Source organism: Zalophus californianus, chromosome 4 (genome assembly GCF_009762305.2).
Source record: "Zalophus californianus isolate mZalCal1 chromosome 4, mZalCal1.pri.v2, whole genome shotgun sequence".
In the NCBI taxonomy this organism is placed as follows: Eukaryota; Metazoa; Chordata; class Mammalia; order Carnivora; family Otariidae; genus Zalophus; species Zalophus californianus.
The window spans coordinates 90,531,598-90,550,115 of NC_045598.1; the positions used below are offsets into that span (position 1 = coordinate 90,531,598).

The 18,518-nt window shown below is 35.7% G+C and overlaps 1 protein-coding gene across 2 annotated transcripts in view; it reads right to left on the reverse strand.

The window, feature by feature from the left end:
• The window catches only part of VAV3 (vav guanine nucleotide exchange factor 3), a 356,625-nt gene that overhangs the window by 24,155 nt on the left and 313,952 nt on the right, over positions 1-18,518 (reverse strand). For both annotated transcript variants that reach the window (XM_027620157.2, XM_027620165.2), the window contains exons 21-24: positions 17,414-17,479; positions 11,763-11,797; positions 5,144-5,260; positions 4,485-4,572 (exon numbers count right to left, since the gene is read on the reverse strand). In XM_027620157.2, the coding sequence (XP_027475958.1) occupies positions 4,485-4,572; positions 5,144-5,260; positions 11,763-11,797; positions 17,414-17,479 (306 nt within the window). The remainder of the gene's footprint in view (positions 1-4,484; positions 4,573-5,143; positions 5,261-11,762; positions 11,798-17,413; positions 17,480-18,518) is intronic.

The window sequence follows — 18,518 nt, forward strand, 5'->3', positions numbered from 1 at the left end:
CCACCACAATCCCATACGCCAGGAACTTTACAGGGCTTCGCACCATCTCCACACAATAAACAAGAGACAGGCTTAGTCCCCATTGATAGTCAAGTCTCAGAGAAGTTAATCGACTTGTGCAAGGTTGAACAGCCGATGTCTGTCCCTAAAGTCTGTGCTCATAACTACATCATACTATTAGCAAGTAATGCTTGGCAAATGTAAATACAAAAAATGGAGGCAAAAGGGAAGGAGCATTTTCTAAGTGTCCATGATATACCAAGAACTTTGTTTTCTTAGATCTAAGATGCCAAAGTTTTACATACTTTACATCTATAACTATCTCTATCTATTATCATCATCATCATCTATGTTTCTTCTTTCTTTTTTGAGCCCAGATTATGGTGGTCTTTGATGAAGCAAAGGAATTTGGAATCTGACCAACAAAAATATTATTTATTGCTTTTAAAAAATAAAAGGCAAAATGCTGTAAGGTCTCTGCAAGAACTGTACATTCATATATATTGTGTTGCTGATGCAAATGATATCAAAGTGTTGTTCTTTTGTCTTATTATTTAAACTAAGTAAAACATGTTCTTTAGCAAAAATATGAAAATAAACCTGAAAGTAACTATAAGCCAATAACTTTGAGCTTCAATGTAATTTTGTTATAAACAGTATGAATTTTACACATTATAATATTATGGATTAGTATGAATTTAAGTTTATGTGAAGTTGGCAAGAAACCACAGACTTATCATACTGAAAAGGACTTGGTGATCATTTCCTACCTACCCATCACCAAATTTTATGGAGGAAAAAATGACTTTTCCCAGGCCTTGGGTCATGGAGCTTGGTAAGCTGCAAATACTTTTTTATCACTTCACTAAGCATCGAAGATAGCTTAAGTTCCATTTTTACAGTCTTATGAGGGTAAATCTTCCTACACGTTTCTGACTGGGTAGAATTAAATTGTGCCACCATGGGTCTTTTCCAATTTATGCCTTTATGTTTTCTGTATTTTAGTCTAATCCACCCCTGCTTTAGCAGTCATTGACCTTCAGGTACTACAAGTAAATAAGAAGACTCTAAACAAAAGAAATCGCTAAGCTTTCCTTATCTCACACTGACAAAGCAGTGTCAACAATTGAAGTCTCTCTGAAAAATAATGAGTGAGAGTCAGTCATTCCAATTACCAAGGAAACAGGCAATGGAGATGATTTATAAACAGCATTTGGACATGGGTTGTCTGGCATACATGAAAATTAGAACAAAATTAATGCCTTGTAATCTGGATATAGAAATTCATTTAGAATTTGAATTTAATGACTAAGAAAAACAAAGATTTTGATTCAATAGCCAAGCTATTGAAACCCAAGGGGAAAAAGCTTAGGTTATAACCACCTAAGGTCAATCTTCTCTTTGAGAAACTGGCTAATTTTTTTTCCCTTAAATTTTTTATTGTTATGTTAATCACCATACATTATATCATTAGTTTATTATGTAGTGTTCCATGAGTCATTGTTTGTACATAACACCCAGTGCTCTCTTTAATACCCATCACCAGGCTAACCCATCCCCCCACCCCCTTCCCCTCTAGAACCCTCAGTTTGTTTCTCAGAGTCCATCATCTCTCATGGTTCCTCTCCCCCTCCGATTTCCCCCCTTCATTCTTCCCCTCCTGCTATCTTCTTTTTTTTTTTTTTCCTTAACATATATTGCATTATTTGGAGAAACTGGCTAATTTAAAACAAGTTCTGGAGTTTGCTTCCATTTCACATCCTTGCCAAATTAAAATTTAATTCCAGGCCCTGTTTCATAGGTATAAGCATATAACTTTACCACCCATAATGGGAGGACACGGAACCATTCTTAACCAACAACTCCAATGCACAGACCATTATGTACATATGACAGAAACTGTGTTGACACCAACATAATAAAAGGTAACTAACTCCTTGAAGTTGTATGATCCTGATTTAGAGAAGCCCCTACACATTACCAGAGTGAAGGCAAAGGTGCCTATTAATTCTCTCTCCCCTTCCAAAGGGCCTGCTTACTAAAGTAGGAGCCATTCGTTCTGATCAAATATCCATGTGGTATTTTTAAGTTTAGGTGTAAAGGACAGCATTACTGTGAGTTTCTTGCTATGGATGGATTTATGAATTTGAAAGCTTTAGAATAGTGGAGTCATTTTGAGTTCTGTAAAAACATACTGATTTCATAAGGTAAGGATGCCATATAAATTGGTTCAACAAACGAACAGAAACAAAGAGGAGGGACAGCTCCAGACTACAGCTCCTCAGTCTCTTCCGCAGTTTTTACAGTTATTTGCTAAACCTGACTAAAATATTTATCCAAGACACAGTTTTTCAGCTGCCTAGCTTTCTTTTTACAATTATATCCTTTCAGTAATTTTTTTTAGTTTCACTGTAGTTATGCTATTAATTCTGAATCCCCTCCCTTTAGCTCACTGTGCTATGTGCTTCCCCTCCAGATACGGAAGAACAACATGCTTGTGTCTCTAGCAGTGGCATTTGGGACATACATTACACATACCATATAAGGGGGAGAGCCTGTTTTAGCTCTAGCTCTGTGACGGTACCTCTTACTTCCCTTTCCAGAACATCATTGCAGAAACTTGCACTGCTCTCTGGTACCCAGAAGTTAAGAATGCTGGGGGGGCTGTTGCTTATACTATAATCACAGCTTTGTATGGAGATAGGAAGGCGAGGACCTATGTTCACTAATCCAGATCATGAAGTATCTACTGGCTTTTTCACTTCTTAACCCTCAGCTGCTGATGAACTTTCTGGAGCTGAACCAAGGGACACAAAGCTGAATTGACTGGCCCTTTCCAGTGACTATTCCTTTCATCCTATTTGCTTGTCTCCTCGGATGGGAGTTCCTTTTGTTACTTTCAAAGTCGGCAAAACTGGCAGTCATCTTTGGCCCTACAGCATTTTTTTTTTTTTTAAGTCTCACATTAACTCTAATACCGTGGAGCAGCCTCATTATCATCCACGGAAGTTCTGCAGGTGAAAGCTCCAGCTGATATGTCTTGCAGTGAGGTAGAGACCCCCTATGCCTGTTTTTATCATGTCTCAGCTGGGGCTGCCATTCATTATTTGTGCATCTGCTTGCCACCTCCCCCCTAGGTTTTCATTTTAGGAAAAACCTCCTCAGGTCCAGTTCTCTCTGTGCACAGCTTGCTTGTTCCAACAGAACATAAGTCACTTCCAGCAGGGAGGATGCCTGGGTCCTGGTTACTAATTTGGCAGGGCTCACATTTTCCAGGACATGATCTTGCTGCCCATCCTTAACTGTTGAATTGGGAATGTGATATTTATGTCCAGAGAGGTTTTCTGCCTTTTCTTTCAACTCAAGATGCTTCCATTTCTTTAAAACACTAATCCCTGTCCTACAGCAGTTCTAGATTTTTAGGTAAGACTTTCAAGCTGCCCTATTTTGTAAGGCTCTCTTCCCTTCCATTTTAACTTCAATGTTTAACATCTGCAAAGTGCTTTGAGATGTTTTCTGGAGGATGCAATATGTATCATTTGATTGATGCCTCAGTCAATGAGTGGTCCTTCCCAATGTTACTCAAAGTACTTAGAAGTACACTTACAAATGCATCTTGTATCTTGTGTCCAAATTCTTCATTATCTCAAGAAACTCTCAAACTTGAAAAACAGACTTGAGACCATTTTTAAAGAAATACAAACTTTTTTTTTTTCTGTCAGCAATGCATATATAATGCCATATAGACACTGTTTTTATGACAACCATAATATGCACTAGTAAAATTATTAAGTGGTAATTTTTTAAACTATAAGAATAAAGTAATCTTGGTTCATTTGGAGCAACCTGGTAACAATGTACTATTTCAATTTAAATATAAAATTCCTATGAAATACCAAATGTTTGGTAAAAATGTTACTGTTAATACTTAACTGTCCAAAGTAATGAAGCAGAACCATAACACAGATGATTTAAAATAGTACAACACACAAAAAGCTTTTCTGCTTGACATTATATTGTATTTTGCATGGAATGAACCTAGTGAGAGGTATTTTACCAGCTACAATTTTTTTGTTGTTATTAAAAATACCTTCCTCTGTCTGCATGAGCAGTTAAGAGGCAGAGGAAGGAAGAGGAGAAAAGATGGATGTGAAAGATCTGCCCTGTGACTCAAACACAAGGCGAAACACAAATCACTGAAAGTTGACCGCATTTGTCTATTGTTCTAAGAATCATAAATAATGTTGACTCTGAAATGTTATCTAAAACTTGCAAACTGAATATTCAGTGAAAAATATGAGTAGGGCAATATAAAACTTAATTGGAATTCTTAGAATTATCAGGATTCTGCTGCAAAATTATAGGGGTCTCTTATAAACAACTTTTCAGTGCACAAAATTTCTAAGAAACGATCGAATTAAACTGACCTTTGAAATAAGAGCAAAATAAGGACCATAGATTGAAACGAACTAATCAATGCTTACCATTAAACTTTTGAATTTTCTATTTTCTGCAATGTGAAAAAAGCCATCTCTTGTTAAAATCTTGATGTGCTTTGCTTCATTATTGTACCTGTGGGCAATGAATGACGTATGAATATAAACGTGTTTTTAATCAGTAGAAATCAATAATTACCAGAGGGCATGCCCCAATAAAATTATAGGAATTAATTCTGAAGACAAAAGATATACCTATGCCAATACACTGGTGACAGCTAATTAACAAAATATATTTACTAGATTGGTTGAAGATACAACCAATATTTGAAGTGAGAAGGGGGGGTTAGATTTGACCAATCACTATGCCCAATTTATTAAGTACAGTTTGAGAATACAGAAAAACAAAACCAAATAAAACGAAATCTAGTAATATATATTTTTAGAATTAACGAGAAACATACACACATCAAATCACCAGAATACAATGTTATGAAAGAAATCTAATATGCCAATTAGCAGCCTATAACACTTAATACTGTTTTTCTGACAGATATTTTCAAGTATTAATGAAGTGTCTGGATAGATGCATTATTTCTGCTGCAATTAGAACCTTGGTTTTTAACTTCAGTGTTATATATGTCAGATGGTCTATGCAATCATGAAAACAGGAAATCTATTTCTGTAAAAGTACTTGTCCTACTTACTTAATGCTAATTGCATATTCTCCTGACTCTTTGGTCCTGTGCCTCACAAGGTAAGTACTATTTACCCTATTAATAAGTTCAGTCTCTGCCTGCAATCTTTCCATTGCTCCAGCATACCTGAAAGAAACAATGACACAGAAAATTTGGGTAATATACCTGGAACAGAACTGAAGCTAAAAATAAGTCTCTGTCAAGATTTTAATTTAGTGGCAGATCTGAGCTGTTTTTACCTCGATACTAATTATATTACTTCAAAAAATAGTGCAGAAAAAAGTCCTCTGATAAGTGAAAAAACAAATGCTCTACAAAGCTAGCAACAGTGAATAGTGCCTAATGCACAGTAAGCACCCAGTAAATATCTATCAAATAAATAAATGGGACAAAGAAAGGAGTGAGTAGGTATTGAGTTAGAGAGACACTAATAGGGAGTTTAAGAACATGAAGGAAAAAGCCTGGTAAGAGAGGGACTATCATGTATAGGACACACATACACACATGTATACACATACACCCCCTCTAAAATTTCACCTTTTCTACGCATACTGTGAAATGAAACCTACTTGGAGCATCTTTTTAAGAAAATTCCAGTAACAATTTAAATTATTTTTAAATAATTATTTTGGGGGATATAAAGTGAATTCTTATGATCCACAACTTTGATAACCAATTTTCTTAAGAACTTAGTAGGGGCTAAAATTTAATTTTAAAAGGTAGATATTTTCAATAATAGAATTCTTCCTAAACTATCTTCACTTTAAACATACTCAAATTCCATAACAATAACAGTAATAATAAAAGGCCCAAATCCAATGGTAAAATACTCCTTAGAAACCCTTTCACATCAAATACACATTTTACATTTATTGGCAAAATATAGCAGAGATTTGGGGCGATAAAAGTTAAAGGCAAAAATTTTATGTTTAGATTGGCTCTCTTTCAAAACTTCATGAATTAGTATTCCAGAAAATTCTCTGATTCACACATAGAATGGGGTAACTCAGTTTAAATACCCACCGTTAATTTATACTAAATGTTTATTTAAAATACAAAAGTTTGTTGAAGGAGGATATGTGAGATTTCCACCAAGCATAGAAGGAGAGCTAAGAGCATTTTATGCAGGTGGTACCTTGGGATAAAAGCACTTATGATAACCCATGAACTATTAGTACCTAGTATGTTCTGATCACTCTTCCATCTTATCTCTCACTAGTCTCCAGCCTTCTTTCAGGCTCAGGAATTCACCAGCCTGTTTTTGATCTTAAGATTCTTCCCATAGACTGTTATTGCCTGGAAACACTCACCCAATCCACACACATTCCTTCTCATCACTCAAACTTAGAGTGACCTTCTCTGACCATCCCATCTGAAGAATGTTGTCCTGCATCTCACACTTCCCTCCATTATTCTTATTACAGTATCCTAATCTCTCCCATGGCACTTACCACAATTAGTAGATAGTATATGCATTTTTATCAAAGTAACACATGAACATAGTTTCTAAAAGTCAACTTGTGCTGTAATAATATGGAAAAAAGCAGCATTACCCCATCTGATCAGCTTTCTATCCCAAGTTCCATTTCAAGCATTTTATCTATTTTTTATCTATGCTTGCATATTTCTAAATAATCAAACTACAATTTCTTAATTCATCAATTTTAGGTGTCAGGAAGGAAAATAATTTCTTCTCCATTCATGCTCATTCCTTCATGGTGCTTCTCCTCACTCTTGTTTCTGTAACCTCTACAAAGCCAAGCCATCATCTGGACCAGTTTTGTCATGTTTTCATAGTCAAAGAACATCTGACATCCAAAAAAACAACTCCTCAGGTTTTTGTTTGCTCAAACTTGTCCTACAAATTCTCTCCAAATTCTCCAGGAGAATAATAAACATCTCAGTAGTACACTTCTCAACACCATATACTGAACCTGTCCATTTTTTTTCTACGAAGACATTCATTTCTTCTGAGCCCTCCACCCTCTTGGTCTATTCACTACCACTTGCTCTCTAAGCCTCCTGAATTATTATAGTCCTGGGACATCCCTTTGCTCTCATTTCCTGGAATCTGTATCTCCCTCTTTATGGGTTTATTAGCTCATCCTTCAGCTTCCTATAAATGGATACATGGGTTGTAATACTCAGAAAGCATCCCATCCAGAAAAAATATTTTTATTTTACTTGATACTTAACTCAGAATTTGCCTGGATATAAAATTCTAGGTGAGAAATTACTTTCTCAAATTTTGAGGCATTGTCCTATTGTCTTCTCACTTGCAATTGAGTGCCATTCTGATTCTTTGAATGTGATCTGATTTCTTTTCCTCCCTGAAAGCTTTCAGACTCTGTTTTCTCCATATTGCAAAATTTCATGATAATGTGCCTTCCAGTTATATGCTATATGTTTTAGTTCAATATTGTCCTGGGCTCTCAGTAGCATCTTTGATTTGGAGCCATATATCCTTCGGTTCTAGGAAATTTTTGTCTTATTTCCTTGCTACTCTCAGTTTTCTCTTTCTGGAGTACCCACGAAACAAATGCTATACCTCCTGGATCAACTGTCTAATTTCCCTACCTTTAGTCCCATATTATCAAATGATTTGATTTTCTGGAGGATTTGCTCAACTTTATTTTCCAACTCCACTACTTAATACGTAATTTAGAAGAGCTATTTCTTGTTCTCTGATTTTCCTTTTATAAAACATCCAGCTCACTTCCATGGGTATATTGTCATCTCTTAATTCTGAGAATATAAATTAAAGGCTTTAAAAATAAATCTTTCTTCCGCTTATTCTAATGTCTGTATTTTCCTCATTTCTTTTCCCCATTTATTCTATTTGTTCTCTAGTTCAAGGCTTTTCTCAAATGCCTGGTTATTCTTTGTTGTCTGTTTATATTTAGGAGATAGGCATCTCTGTGGGGGTAGGGAGCACCAAAGTAGACTCGCTGGGTAGGAACATAATCATTTGGCAAGAATGTGATTCATGGGGCTGGATAATACCCAAATGTTAGGATTTTAGGATTCTTTTTACTGAGTCTGTTCAGTTCCTTTAGAGAAAAATCTTCCAGATTTCTGTTTGGAAGCAATGAGGATAGTCTGTGTGTATGAGACCCAGCTGTCACAGTATTGGAACTGAGCTACACAAAGGAACTGGGGATTGTCATCAGTCAGTATGTAGACTTTCCTTAATTTGACTGCTCTGCAGTATAGCATCTCCCTCAATCTCTGCTGGCATTGCTCTAAGTGTAAGCCCTACATGCCTCAATTTTTCCACATAATATATCTTCTAGTTCCACTTCTCCTGCTAGGGTAGGGAAAAGTAAGTTGTCTCACTACTTGTAGAATGGCGTAGGAACCTTGACATCTGCATCCTGTTCTTCATATGGATTTTCAGATAATTCCCCAGTTTTAAGCCCCATGCCTCATCCCTGCCTGCAGGATGTGTGCTCCCCCTCCCCCTCACAATCAAATTACATACAAAGAATCAGAAGTCAGCATGGCCTCTTTCTACCATCTTGGAACATACGGAGGCCTGCTGGGAAGAGGACTCCTAAATCAACAAATACGTCTGGAAGGCTGTGGTCCAAGGCCATTTTTGCTGTCTATAAGTAGGGTCTCCAGAACCAGAGGGAGACACAGCTCTTCTTAAAATTGAAGGTGTTTATGCTCAAGATGAAACTGAATTCTGTCTAGGCAGAGATGTGCCTATGTGTACAAAACAAAGAACAACACAGTGACTCTTGGTGGCAAACTGAACAAAACCAGAGTAATCTGGGGAAAAGTAACTCATGCTCATGGAAACAGTGGCATGGTTCATGCCAAATTCCAAAGCAAACTTCCTGCTAAAGCCATTGGCCACAGAATCTGTGTGATGCTGTACCCCTCAAGGATTTAAACTTACTGAAAAGTAAATAAATAAAGGTGTAGATTTATTCTCTTGGGAAGGAAGAATCTTTTTCTCCCTGGAAGGAGGGACGGAGGGAGGGAGGGAGGGAGGGAGGGAGGGAGGGAGAAGGAAGGAAGGAAGGAAGGAAGGAAGGAAGGAAGGAGGAGAAGGAGGGGAAGGGGGGAGGGGGGGAAGGGGGGAAGGGAGGAAGAGGGGAAGGGGGGAAGGGAGGAAGAGGGGAAGGGGGGAAGGGAGGAAGGGAGGAAGGGAGGAAGGGAGGAAGGAAGGAAGGAAGGAAGGAGAAGGGGAAGGGGAAGGGGAAGGGGAAGGAAGGAAGGAAGGAAGGAAGCAAGCAAGCAAGCAAGCAAGCAAGCAGAATGGCATTGAGCTGGGGAAGTTAGAAGACAATAGAGCAATGCCTTAAAATCCAAGATGCAAAATAATTTCTCACCTAGATTTCTATACCCAGGCAAATGAAGATAATCACCTTGATTCTACTCAAGAGACAAAGTTTACCTAGTGAGAATAACTTGTTTTTAAATGGAGATGTAATGAATAGACAATGCAGTTGGTGGATATCCAACTTCTCGATGACTTGAGAATCACATGTCATCATTCAGCATCATTTTCTCTAAACAGTGTAGTATTTCCAAAATTGAAGTTTCCATTTCTGATCTACTTGACCATTTTGTCCCCTAGCAGAAAGCATTTCCCATGAAATGTCTGTTTAGTGTGAATAAGCTAAGTTGCTCAAGAAAAAGAAAAAAAGTAATTTAAAAATTTTACTATGAAACATCTTTATTTGTTCCTATCTTCAAGACTCTTCCCTTATCCAAACACCTTTTTTTTTATCATTAGGAACAATACTATTCTAAATCATATTTTCAATAGAATTTTACATATCTACAAGGGTGCATCTTAAAACAAAGTGTTTTAAAACTAATCTCCTGCGCCCTGAATGGTTCCCAGGTATCTTATACGTTTATTTCATAAAATCCATGTAGTTTGTGGCATTAGTATTTATCTCTAAAATCATTACCCTTATAACTATTATGCCTAGTTATGAGCAAAATACTAAAAGAAAAGAGAAGGAAGCTAATCACCACACTCCTGTGATTTTATCAGCTCCTGGTGTTGTTCTCTTTGATTATCCATGCTATCAGCTCTATTCCCCAAATTTAATTCCTGTCAGGATCATGATTTTTAATTCCATGTGGTTCTGACCTCAAATTCATCTTAAACTAAGTAAAAATGTAGCAAAGCTTCCCAGTTCTATCAAAGCCTGCTATAATTTCTTTAGTAAGCTCAGGGAGGTCAGAGAAAGCGGGTAATAGCTACTGAGGGCAGACGTGATGGTTGCAGAGAGCAAGAGGACTGATGGGAAGAATTCCATACTTTGGACAGTGTTGTCCTATAACAACTGGGCATTTTCTATGCTTTGGTTATATAATAGAAAATAATACTTTATTTTTTAAAATTTTAAAAAATTTAAATTTAAAAATTTTTTAAAGATTTTATTTATTTATTTGTCAGAGAGAGAGAGAAAGAGCGCACAGGAAGGGGTGCAGCAGGCAGAGGGAGAGGGAGAAGCAAATTCCCTGCTGAACAAGGAGCCCGATGCCGGACTTGATCCCCGGACCCTGGAATCATGACCTGAGCCAAAGGCAGATGCTTAAACCAACTGAGCCACCCAGGCACCCCAAGAACGCTTAAAAAATATCAGCTCAGGTGTTCTATCTACACCTGCAAACTGAACTAGTACTATATACTCTCAGAATATCTCCTTTATATACATATACTGATATCTAATTTGTATGCATATATACTTCATATCCAGAAAATAAAACAGATGCAGTCATTTTAAAAGGAGCCAAACATAAAATTCAGGGAAACAAATAAGTAAATAAGCCCACATTTTGTACTTTGAGAGTCAATATGGTAATGTACAGATGGCATAACTTGGAATCCTGGTTCTACTACTTACTACTTGCATGGCCTTAACCTTTGTTTGCTCATCTGTAAAGATAATAACAACCTTCCTCATAGAGATGTTGGAAAACAAAATAAAACATGTAAAATACTAGGCACATAGTAAGTGCTTGGTATATATTAGTTATTACCATATGATGATGATAACTATCCTGGATCCTAAATAGATTTTTTCCAGTTGAAGATATCACTTTCCCTTAAACTCATCATGTCTAAAAAGTAATAATCACTACCCCCTTTGCTTCCTTGTTTCTATTAGTGGTAATGCTAGCCTCTAAGTGGTAAATGGGCTCCATGTAGACCCAAAATGTTAGACATGGATACATCTTGCTCCTCTCATATTACAGTTTAGGATCTACTGTCCTTCCTGGGCTAATTTTTAGTTTTAGACAACATAATCATATATTTTTTTTCTCTGTTTCATGAAATTTACTCTTCCAAAATATAAGATACATATTTGCCTATGTCCCATTCCTTTCTGTGGCTGTTATAAACTTTGAATTTACAGTCAAGTGTGTGCATGCATGCATACACACACACACACACACACATACACACACACACACACACACACTCTGAAGAAGTTATGGAAAGGTCAGCGATATATAAGTTCATTACGGTTGTATTTGAAAACAAATTTAGCCAGGATAAATAGAAATGGAAGGTGGTTTACTATCCCCACATTTAAGGCACCCTGGAGCTAAGGTTATGGTATTTCAACTTAGCGACATAAACATTTTTAATACTTACCAGGGTTGGCAAGAATAATCTACTGGTTTGGGCACCTAGGATATAAAAAGCCAAAAAATAGATTAAGTTTACTTAAGGAAAGCTTTTAGGAATCAACCATTAATTCAGTTTAGCTGACTTGGCTCTATAAAACCCTAAATAGCACAGTCCTGGAACTATCCATTGGCAATTTTATACAGAGTGAATCATAGTATATGTCAGATAAGTAGAAAATAATTCATTTCACTTTAATTCATTCTTTCATTCATTTTACCACCACTGTACCTCCAAGAGGAGAGATAACAGGAAAAATATGGATTGGAAGCTTTTGGTATTTATTATCAAGGCAGTTTAATCCTATCACAGAAAATTAAAATGAAAATGTTAGGAAAACCAAATAGCACTTTGCTTTCCCAGAAAACAGGCAAAATAAACAATATATACTGGCTACAGACTTATTTTGTATCACAAATTCTAGCCTCTGATTTTGAAGTCTACCAACTGGCAAACTTTTTATTGATGAAAAGTCATGGGAAATATTCATTTTTCCCTTTTCTCCTATGGAGATTTGCAAAAGAGAAAAATGTTACATTTGCTATGCAAATAAAGAAAGAAGAAGAAGAAAACTTCTAGTTGCTGATTATAACTAGAAGATGGACAAAGCCAAAGAAGGTACACTAATATTCCAAGAATAACCAAATACATACTATTAGAGGGGAACAAAGTTTATAAATTCCTAAGAAAAGACAAGGAGCACGGATAATTTGTTTTGTATTTAGAAATTTTTCATGAATCTCTGTTACCCTTAATTTGTAACAGAGCTCTGATCAATGTAAATATGTCTCTTAGCTCTGTCAGTTTTCATAATGGGCTGTTACTATTTTGACCTTCCAGGTTAATAGTTATATATAACAAAATTATCTTTCTGGTCAGAGCATCTCCAAAGTTATTAGTATTTAAATATTTTTATCCTATGGATCACACATTTAATTTCACCACCATGTAAAATCCTGATACACAGAAAATAATATGTAGAGTACATTACACCCATTCAAATCCTGCAAATATTTTCTTATACTATTTTGTTTTCACAAATAGTAATCAATCTTCAATGATTTCTCTTTAGAAAATATACATGGCTTCTGAAATCTGATGGAAAAATATTTCCTCCTTCCCTCTCCCTCTTCGTATTCTCTAAATGCAGGCTTAAATCCACCCTTCTCCCTACAGAGCCAAAACAAAAAAAGCAAACACAACACAACAAAACAAAGATGGGACAGAGAAGGAACAAGAACTTCAACATATTCTATGGATTCCTTTGGCTTGGGAAAGCTGAAGATCCACAAAAATGAAGGGTGACAGAACATTCTAAAGCAGAACCAAAATCCCAGTCTGTTTCAGCCCGATGTCCTTTTAGAGCTTTCTCACTCTTTGGTGAATATATTCTGATGTGTCAAGTACCAGGACTATCTTCTCAGCACTGATCCCTATACTGAGGGTAGGATCTTATCTTTCTCCATCTGTCATGGGCCCTCCCCACTTCTTTTTTGGGCCCTTATATAACAAAATAGATACTTTTCTTCTGGATACTTTCCTATCTTTGAATATATTCTCAACTTTGATCATTTCTCCCTAATGCCTTTTTCTACCTTCATCACAGGCTGTTTACATTGTTAAACTTTGGCTGTACTCATATAGTTTTAAAAAATATTTTACTGGGTATAGAGCATGCATGTAAAATAATATATATAAGATATGTGCTTCTTCCTGAAGTACATCTTATACGAGTTAGAGGGAACAGTTAGAGGTAAGTTTGCGGTGTTTGTTTGGCTAGAAGTGTCATTACTTCATCCCTACAGAGGAAAGATAGATTTGTAAGTTGACTAATTTCCTTTCAAAGCTTTGAACATATCATTCTTATTGCTTGAAATATTAAAGTTTCACACTATGGAATCTCCATTTGGTTCTTTTTAATAGTTACTATTTCTCTGTTGAAGTTTCCTGTGCATTCATTATGAATATACTTTCCTTTATGTCCTTGAGCATAGTTATCATAGCTACTTTAAAAATCTTTCCCTGCTTATTACATCATTTGGGACCTCTCAGGGTTGTTCTCCTTTGATTGCTTTTTCTTTTAAGTATAGTTTGTGTTTTCCTCCTTCTTTACATATTGAGTAGTTTTGGATAGTATCTTGGACAATTTGAATAATATGCTGTAGAAGCTCTGAATTCTGTGATGCTTCTAGAAAGAGTGTGATTTTTCTTAAAGTAGGCAGTTAACTTGGTGGAACTCCAACTGCAAACTATCTCCCCTATGGGGAGAGGCAGATGAATTCTCAGTTTCGTTCTTTGAGCCTAAACTGAGCCTCTTTGGGACAAAGTCTACACCATGCAGCCAAACTTGAGGCAAAGTTTATACACAGAACTTGAGGTTCCTCCCTCTCTGACACCTTCCTTTCTAAGATTTCCTGCCTCCCTTTCCACTTTGTGTTTCCTTCCAACTCCACATTCTGCTTCTTCAAGCTAGTGACACTGTGAAGTTTCTATCTGAACTTTAGCTACCCTGCATGGTGCAGCCCAGTATCTGTCCTCAATCCAGCCACAAAACCAGGAAACTAACCTAGCGTCATCCCCTTTTACCCAGTGTCAACTCTTCTCTTAGCCAGTGCCTTCAGATTGTTTTTGTTATTGCCTTAATATCTCGCCCAGAGCTTGTAGTTGTTTTCTGTGGGAAGCTTGATCCAATAGGGGCTACTTGACAATTACCAGAAGTGAAAACTTTTGTTGCCTCCATTATTGCTGTTGTTAGCTATGAGTCAAATCATCAACTCTTTATAGGTAATCCGTATTCTCCTTAAGGTCGGTTTTAATATTTTCTCCTTGTTTTTAATGTTCTGCCATTGAAATGAACTAAAATGTGTGTGGGTGTTGATTAATTTCATATACTCTTCTTGACTCTTCAGATTAGTTTTACCATAAGTTCCAGAAAATTCTCTGCCATTATTTATTTGAAAATTGCTTTTCCACACTATCTCTATTCTCTCCTTCAATAACATGCATTTGAACTTTATCACTCCATTCTCTGTTAGACTTCCATTTCTTAATCTCTCTGGACTACTCACTGAGAAGTTTCTTCAGATTTGTCTACCAATTTTCTACCCAATTGTGTCTAATATGTCATTTAATGCTTCCATTAAGGTTTTCACTTCACTTATTCTGCCTGATGCTTTGTGAAATATATCCAAGAAATTTGGAGAGTGGCTTGTTCTCTTCTTAGACTTTTATTCTTTTTTATTTCTTCAACCATATTAGATATAAAAATTTGACCTCGGTACCTGATAATTACAATATCTGCTGTCTTTGTGTATCTAATTTTGAATTTTATTTTTTCTGCTGAACTTTGCTTAAGATGGTTTGTTTAATCCTGAATGTGATGATCCCATATTGTGAACTGATACTCCCTAGGACTTTATCTGTAGAAATCCTTTAAGGACTGTGTGCAATGAGGCTCCAATCCAGAGACAATCTGTATTTGTACTGGAAACACAATCAATGTGGAATCATTTTAAACTGTTTCTAGCTTAGAATTATTTCAGTCACAGAGCTGGTATGAATTTCAGCCTCACGCCTGGGCGGTTTTTGGATCTAAAGTTAGGAATTCTTATGGGAGACTGCTTTTTTTTTTCTTCCCAACCCAGATCCAAGATGAAGATAGACATATCTTCTGTGGAACTGTTTTCTTCTTGCTCACCCACTGAGGACTTCGGGAATCACAAAGCGTTACCCAAGTTTGCACTGTGCTGTAGCTCCAGGCTTTGTCCCCAGTTACCATATTACCAGGAACGAAATGGTCTCATTTATATTCCTCTTGCGTTTTCCACAGTTCTAACTTTCTATCTGTATACTTCAGAACTTTTGAAGAGACTGGCACAGCATATACCGGAGAATAACCTTTGAGCTCAGAATGGAATATTCCATACTACTCATGGACCCCTGATAAACAGTATGTCCCAGGGTCAAAAGATACCATCTTCCAAACTCCTTCAACACATCCTCCCCTCCAATCTCTCCACCTACTTAACTTTTCCTAAACCAACAAATGAATCTATAATTTTATTAAGCACTAAAATTTTAATAACTATTTATTAACTTTGCACTATAAAACAATCATATTTAGTTAGTATTCCTACCCATAACTATTTTTAACTCCTTTAACTCCTTACCAGCTTAAAATTCTGAACATGTTTTTCCTTCTAGTAACTGAGTCACCAAATATCATTCACTATAAGCTGATATAATTAGTATCTACTATTGTTAATTACGTAGGTTCAGCTAGGAACTTTGGCTTGCTTTTTCACCCCTTTGTTCATTCACACAACAAAGTGTATTAAATACCTGCCATGTGCCAGAATTTTCCTAAAATAAAACTTCAAGAGGCTGTAAAAAGATAACAGAACTTGATATATGAAATGTTTAATATTCTTGATTTGATGTCTTTTGTTTCCCAAACATCTTAATATTAGAATGTATAATCTCCTGCTTCCTGCCTACATATAAATATCATTGTTTTAAGCACAGGAAGCTTGAATCTTGTTCATACAAATAACAGAAAACTAACTAAAAATTCATTTTGCTTACATAATTAGAGTGGTATCAAAGTTCAACAATTTTCTAAGATTATTAGATAAGAACATGTGACATTAGATCACAGAACCAATAAAGAGCAAATTCTTTTTGATTCCCTTTGCTTTTGAAATTAATGAAGCTGGAATGTGTACAGTAAATTAATCTACAGACAACGTTCTGAAATCAAGGACGGCAGGCATTTATAATATTAAAAAGGATGTCCAGTTTGTAAATCTAGGAAGGACTGAAATATAGCAAGCAAGATAATTTAAGGAGTTTTTTTTTTTTTAACCATCAACTCCATTATATTAGTAAAGGAATTTCATTTACTTCAAATCAAAGAATTTCAAAAGTTTCATAGAAAAATCAACCCTAAACATCAACTTACGAAAAAATGTCACCTTAAACAGAAATTTATAAATCTAATAAAACACCAGAAAGCACATTTTATGTTATATTCATCCATAATAATGTTTGAGTAAATGCTCATTCATTCTCCTTGTATCTATCTAATGTGTTTGATGTTTTCAGAAAATGCCATTACGACATTAAATAAACAGTAACGATAAACTAAAGCCCAGAAAAATGTATTTAGAGATTTGATTGAAGATTTTGTGGACTTCATGCTATTATGCTTTCAAACACACTAGTGGAAGCATAACATCTCTCTATAACCCAAAATGAATAGGAATAGATTAGAGCCTACCATTCTCACCTTCATTGGAAAAGGGGAAAATGCATCTAATCTACAGCTTTGATTTATTCCTTCTAACACCGTGTAGACAATTTATTTTTGTAAATGTACCTACTAAGTTGGATTTTGTCCTTGCATATATCAATTAAAAAAATATTTTCTGACAATGGAATCATGAGGATTTTAGAACTGTAGTAACATTGACCATATATTCAAACTTGAAATAATATGATCCCCCCAGAAAATATTAATAAAATTATTGAGTGACAAGACCATATCCTATATACATTCTTACACAATTAATTACAGCATCAAAACCAGGAAAAAATGGAAAGAAAATACTCATACTTACACATGGGCAAGGCTTGACAGCATCACTTGGAAAAAATCCAACCTCTCCAGATGCTAAATTTCTACCCTAAATTAGGGAGAAAAATACCAGTTTTGAGAACCCATTTACCACAAATGATAATCTCATAATGCTGTGTACATGGTGTTGTTTTTGAGGATTCCCCAGAATAACATGTTTTGTCCAGTCCTAAGCATTAACTTACTATGGCTCAGGAAAGAAGGCAGAAGCAAAGAGGTTTTAAAATTATTAAACTTTACGTGTTGTTTCAGATGATAATTATAAAATAAGAATTCAAGTTTGACTTCCCAAACTACCATTCAATCTTGTTAACTTTACATCCCTCAATCCAATATAGACATAATAGCATATTTGATCTATTTTATATTCACTAATACAAGTAGATACATTGGTTTTGTGCAGGCTCACAATTAGAAATGTGATTTAGATGGTTAGTATTAGTATCTTTAACAGAAATCATAAAAACATTCCTCCAACAAGACAGGAGACATTTCAAGACTTGTGGAAATGGAAAACAACATGATATGATGTTTTAGGTGGTTTTCAGATTTAGGAGAAAGGTACTGATCAAGAGAAGAAGACAGATAAGATGTTGGAGGAAAGTATTATAAGTTAAAATGACATTGCAAATGAGAAGAGGGGGAAGAAATTAGCAGAATAAGGAAAACCTAAACACCAAATGGACAAAAAAATACTTAAGAATTTACTCTTGGAGACCTTTGATCAAATTCTTTAAAAAAAACCAATGTAAATTGGTACAGCCACTGTGGAAAACAGTATTGAGGTTCCTCAAAAGATTAAAAAATACAAGTAACATGTGATCCAGTTATTCCACTACTGGTATTTATGCAAAGAAAACAAAAACACTAATTCGAAAAGATACATGCACCCCTATGTTTATTGCAGTGTTATTTTACAATAGCCAAGATATGGAAGCAACCCAAGTGTCCACTAATAGATGAATGGATAAAGAAGATGTGGTGTATGCATACAATGAAATGTTACTCAGGCATAAAAATGGATGAGATCTTGCCATCTGTGACAGCATGGATGGGTCTAGAGGGTATTATGCTAAATGAAATAAGTC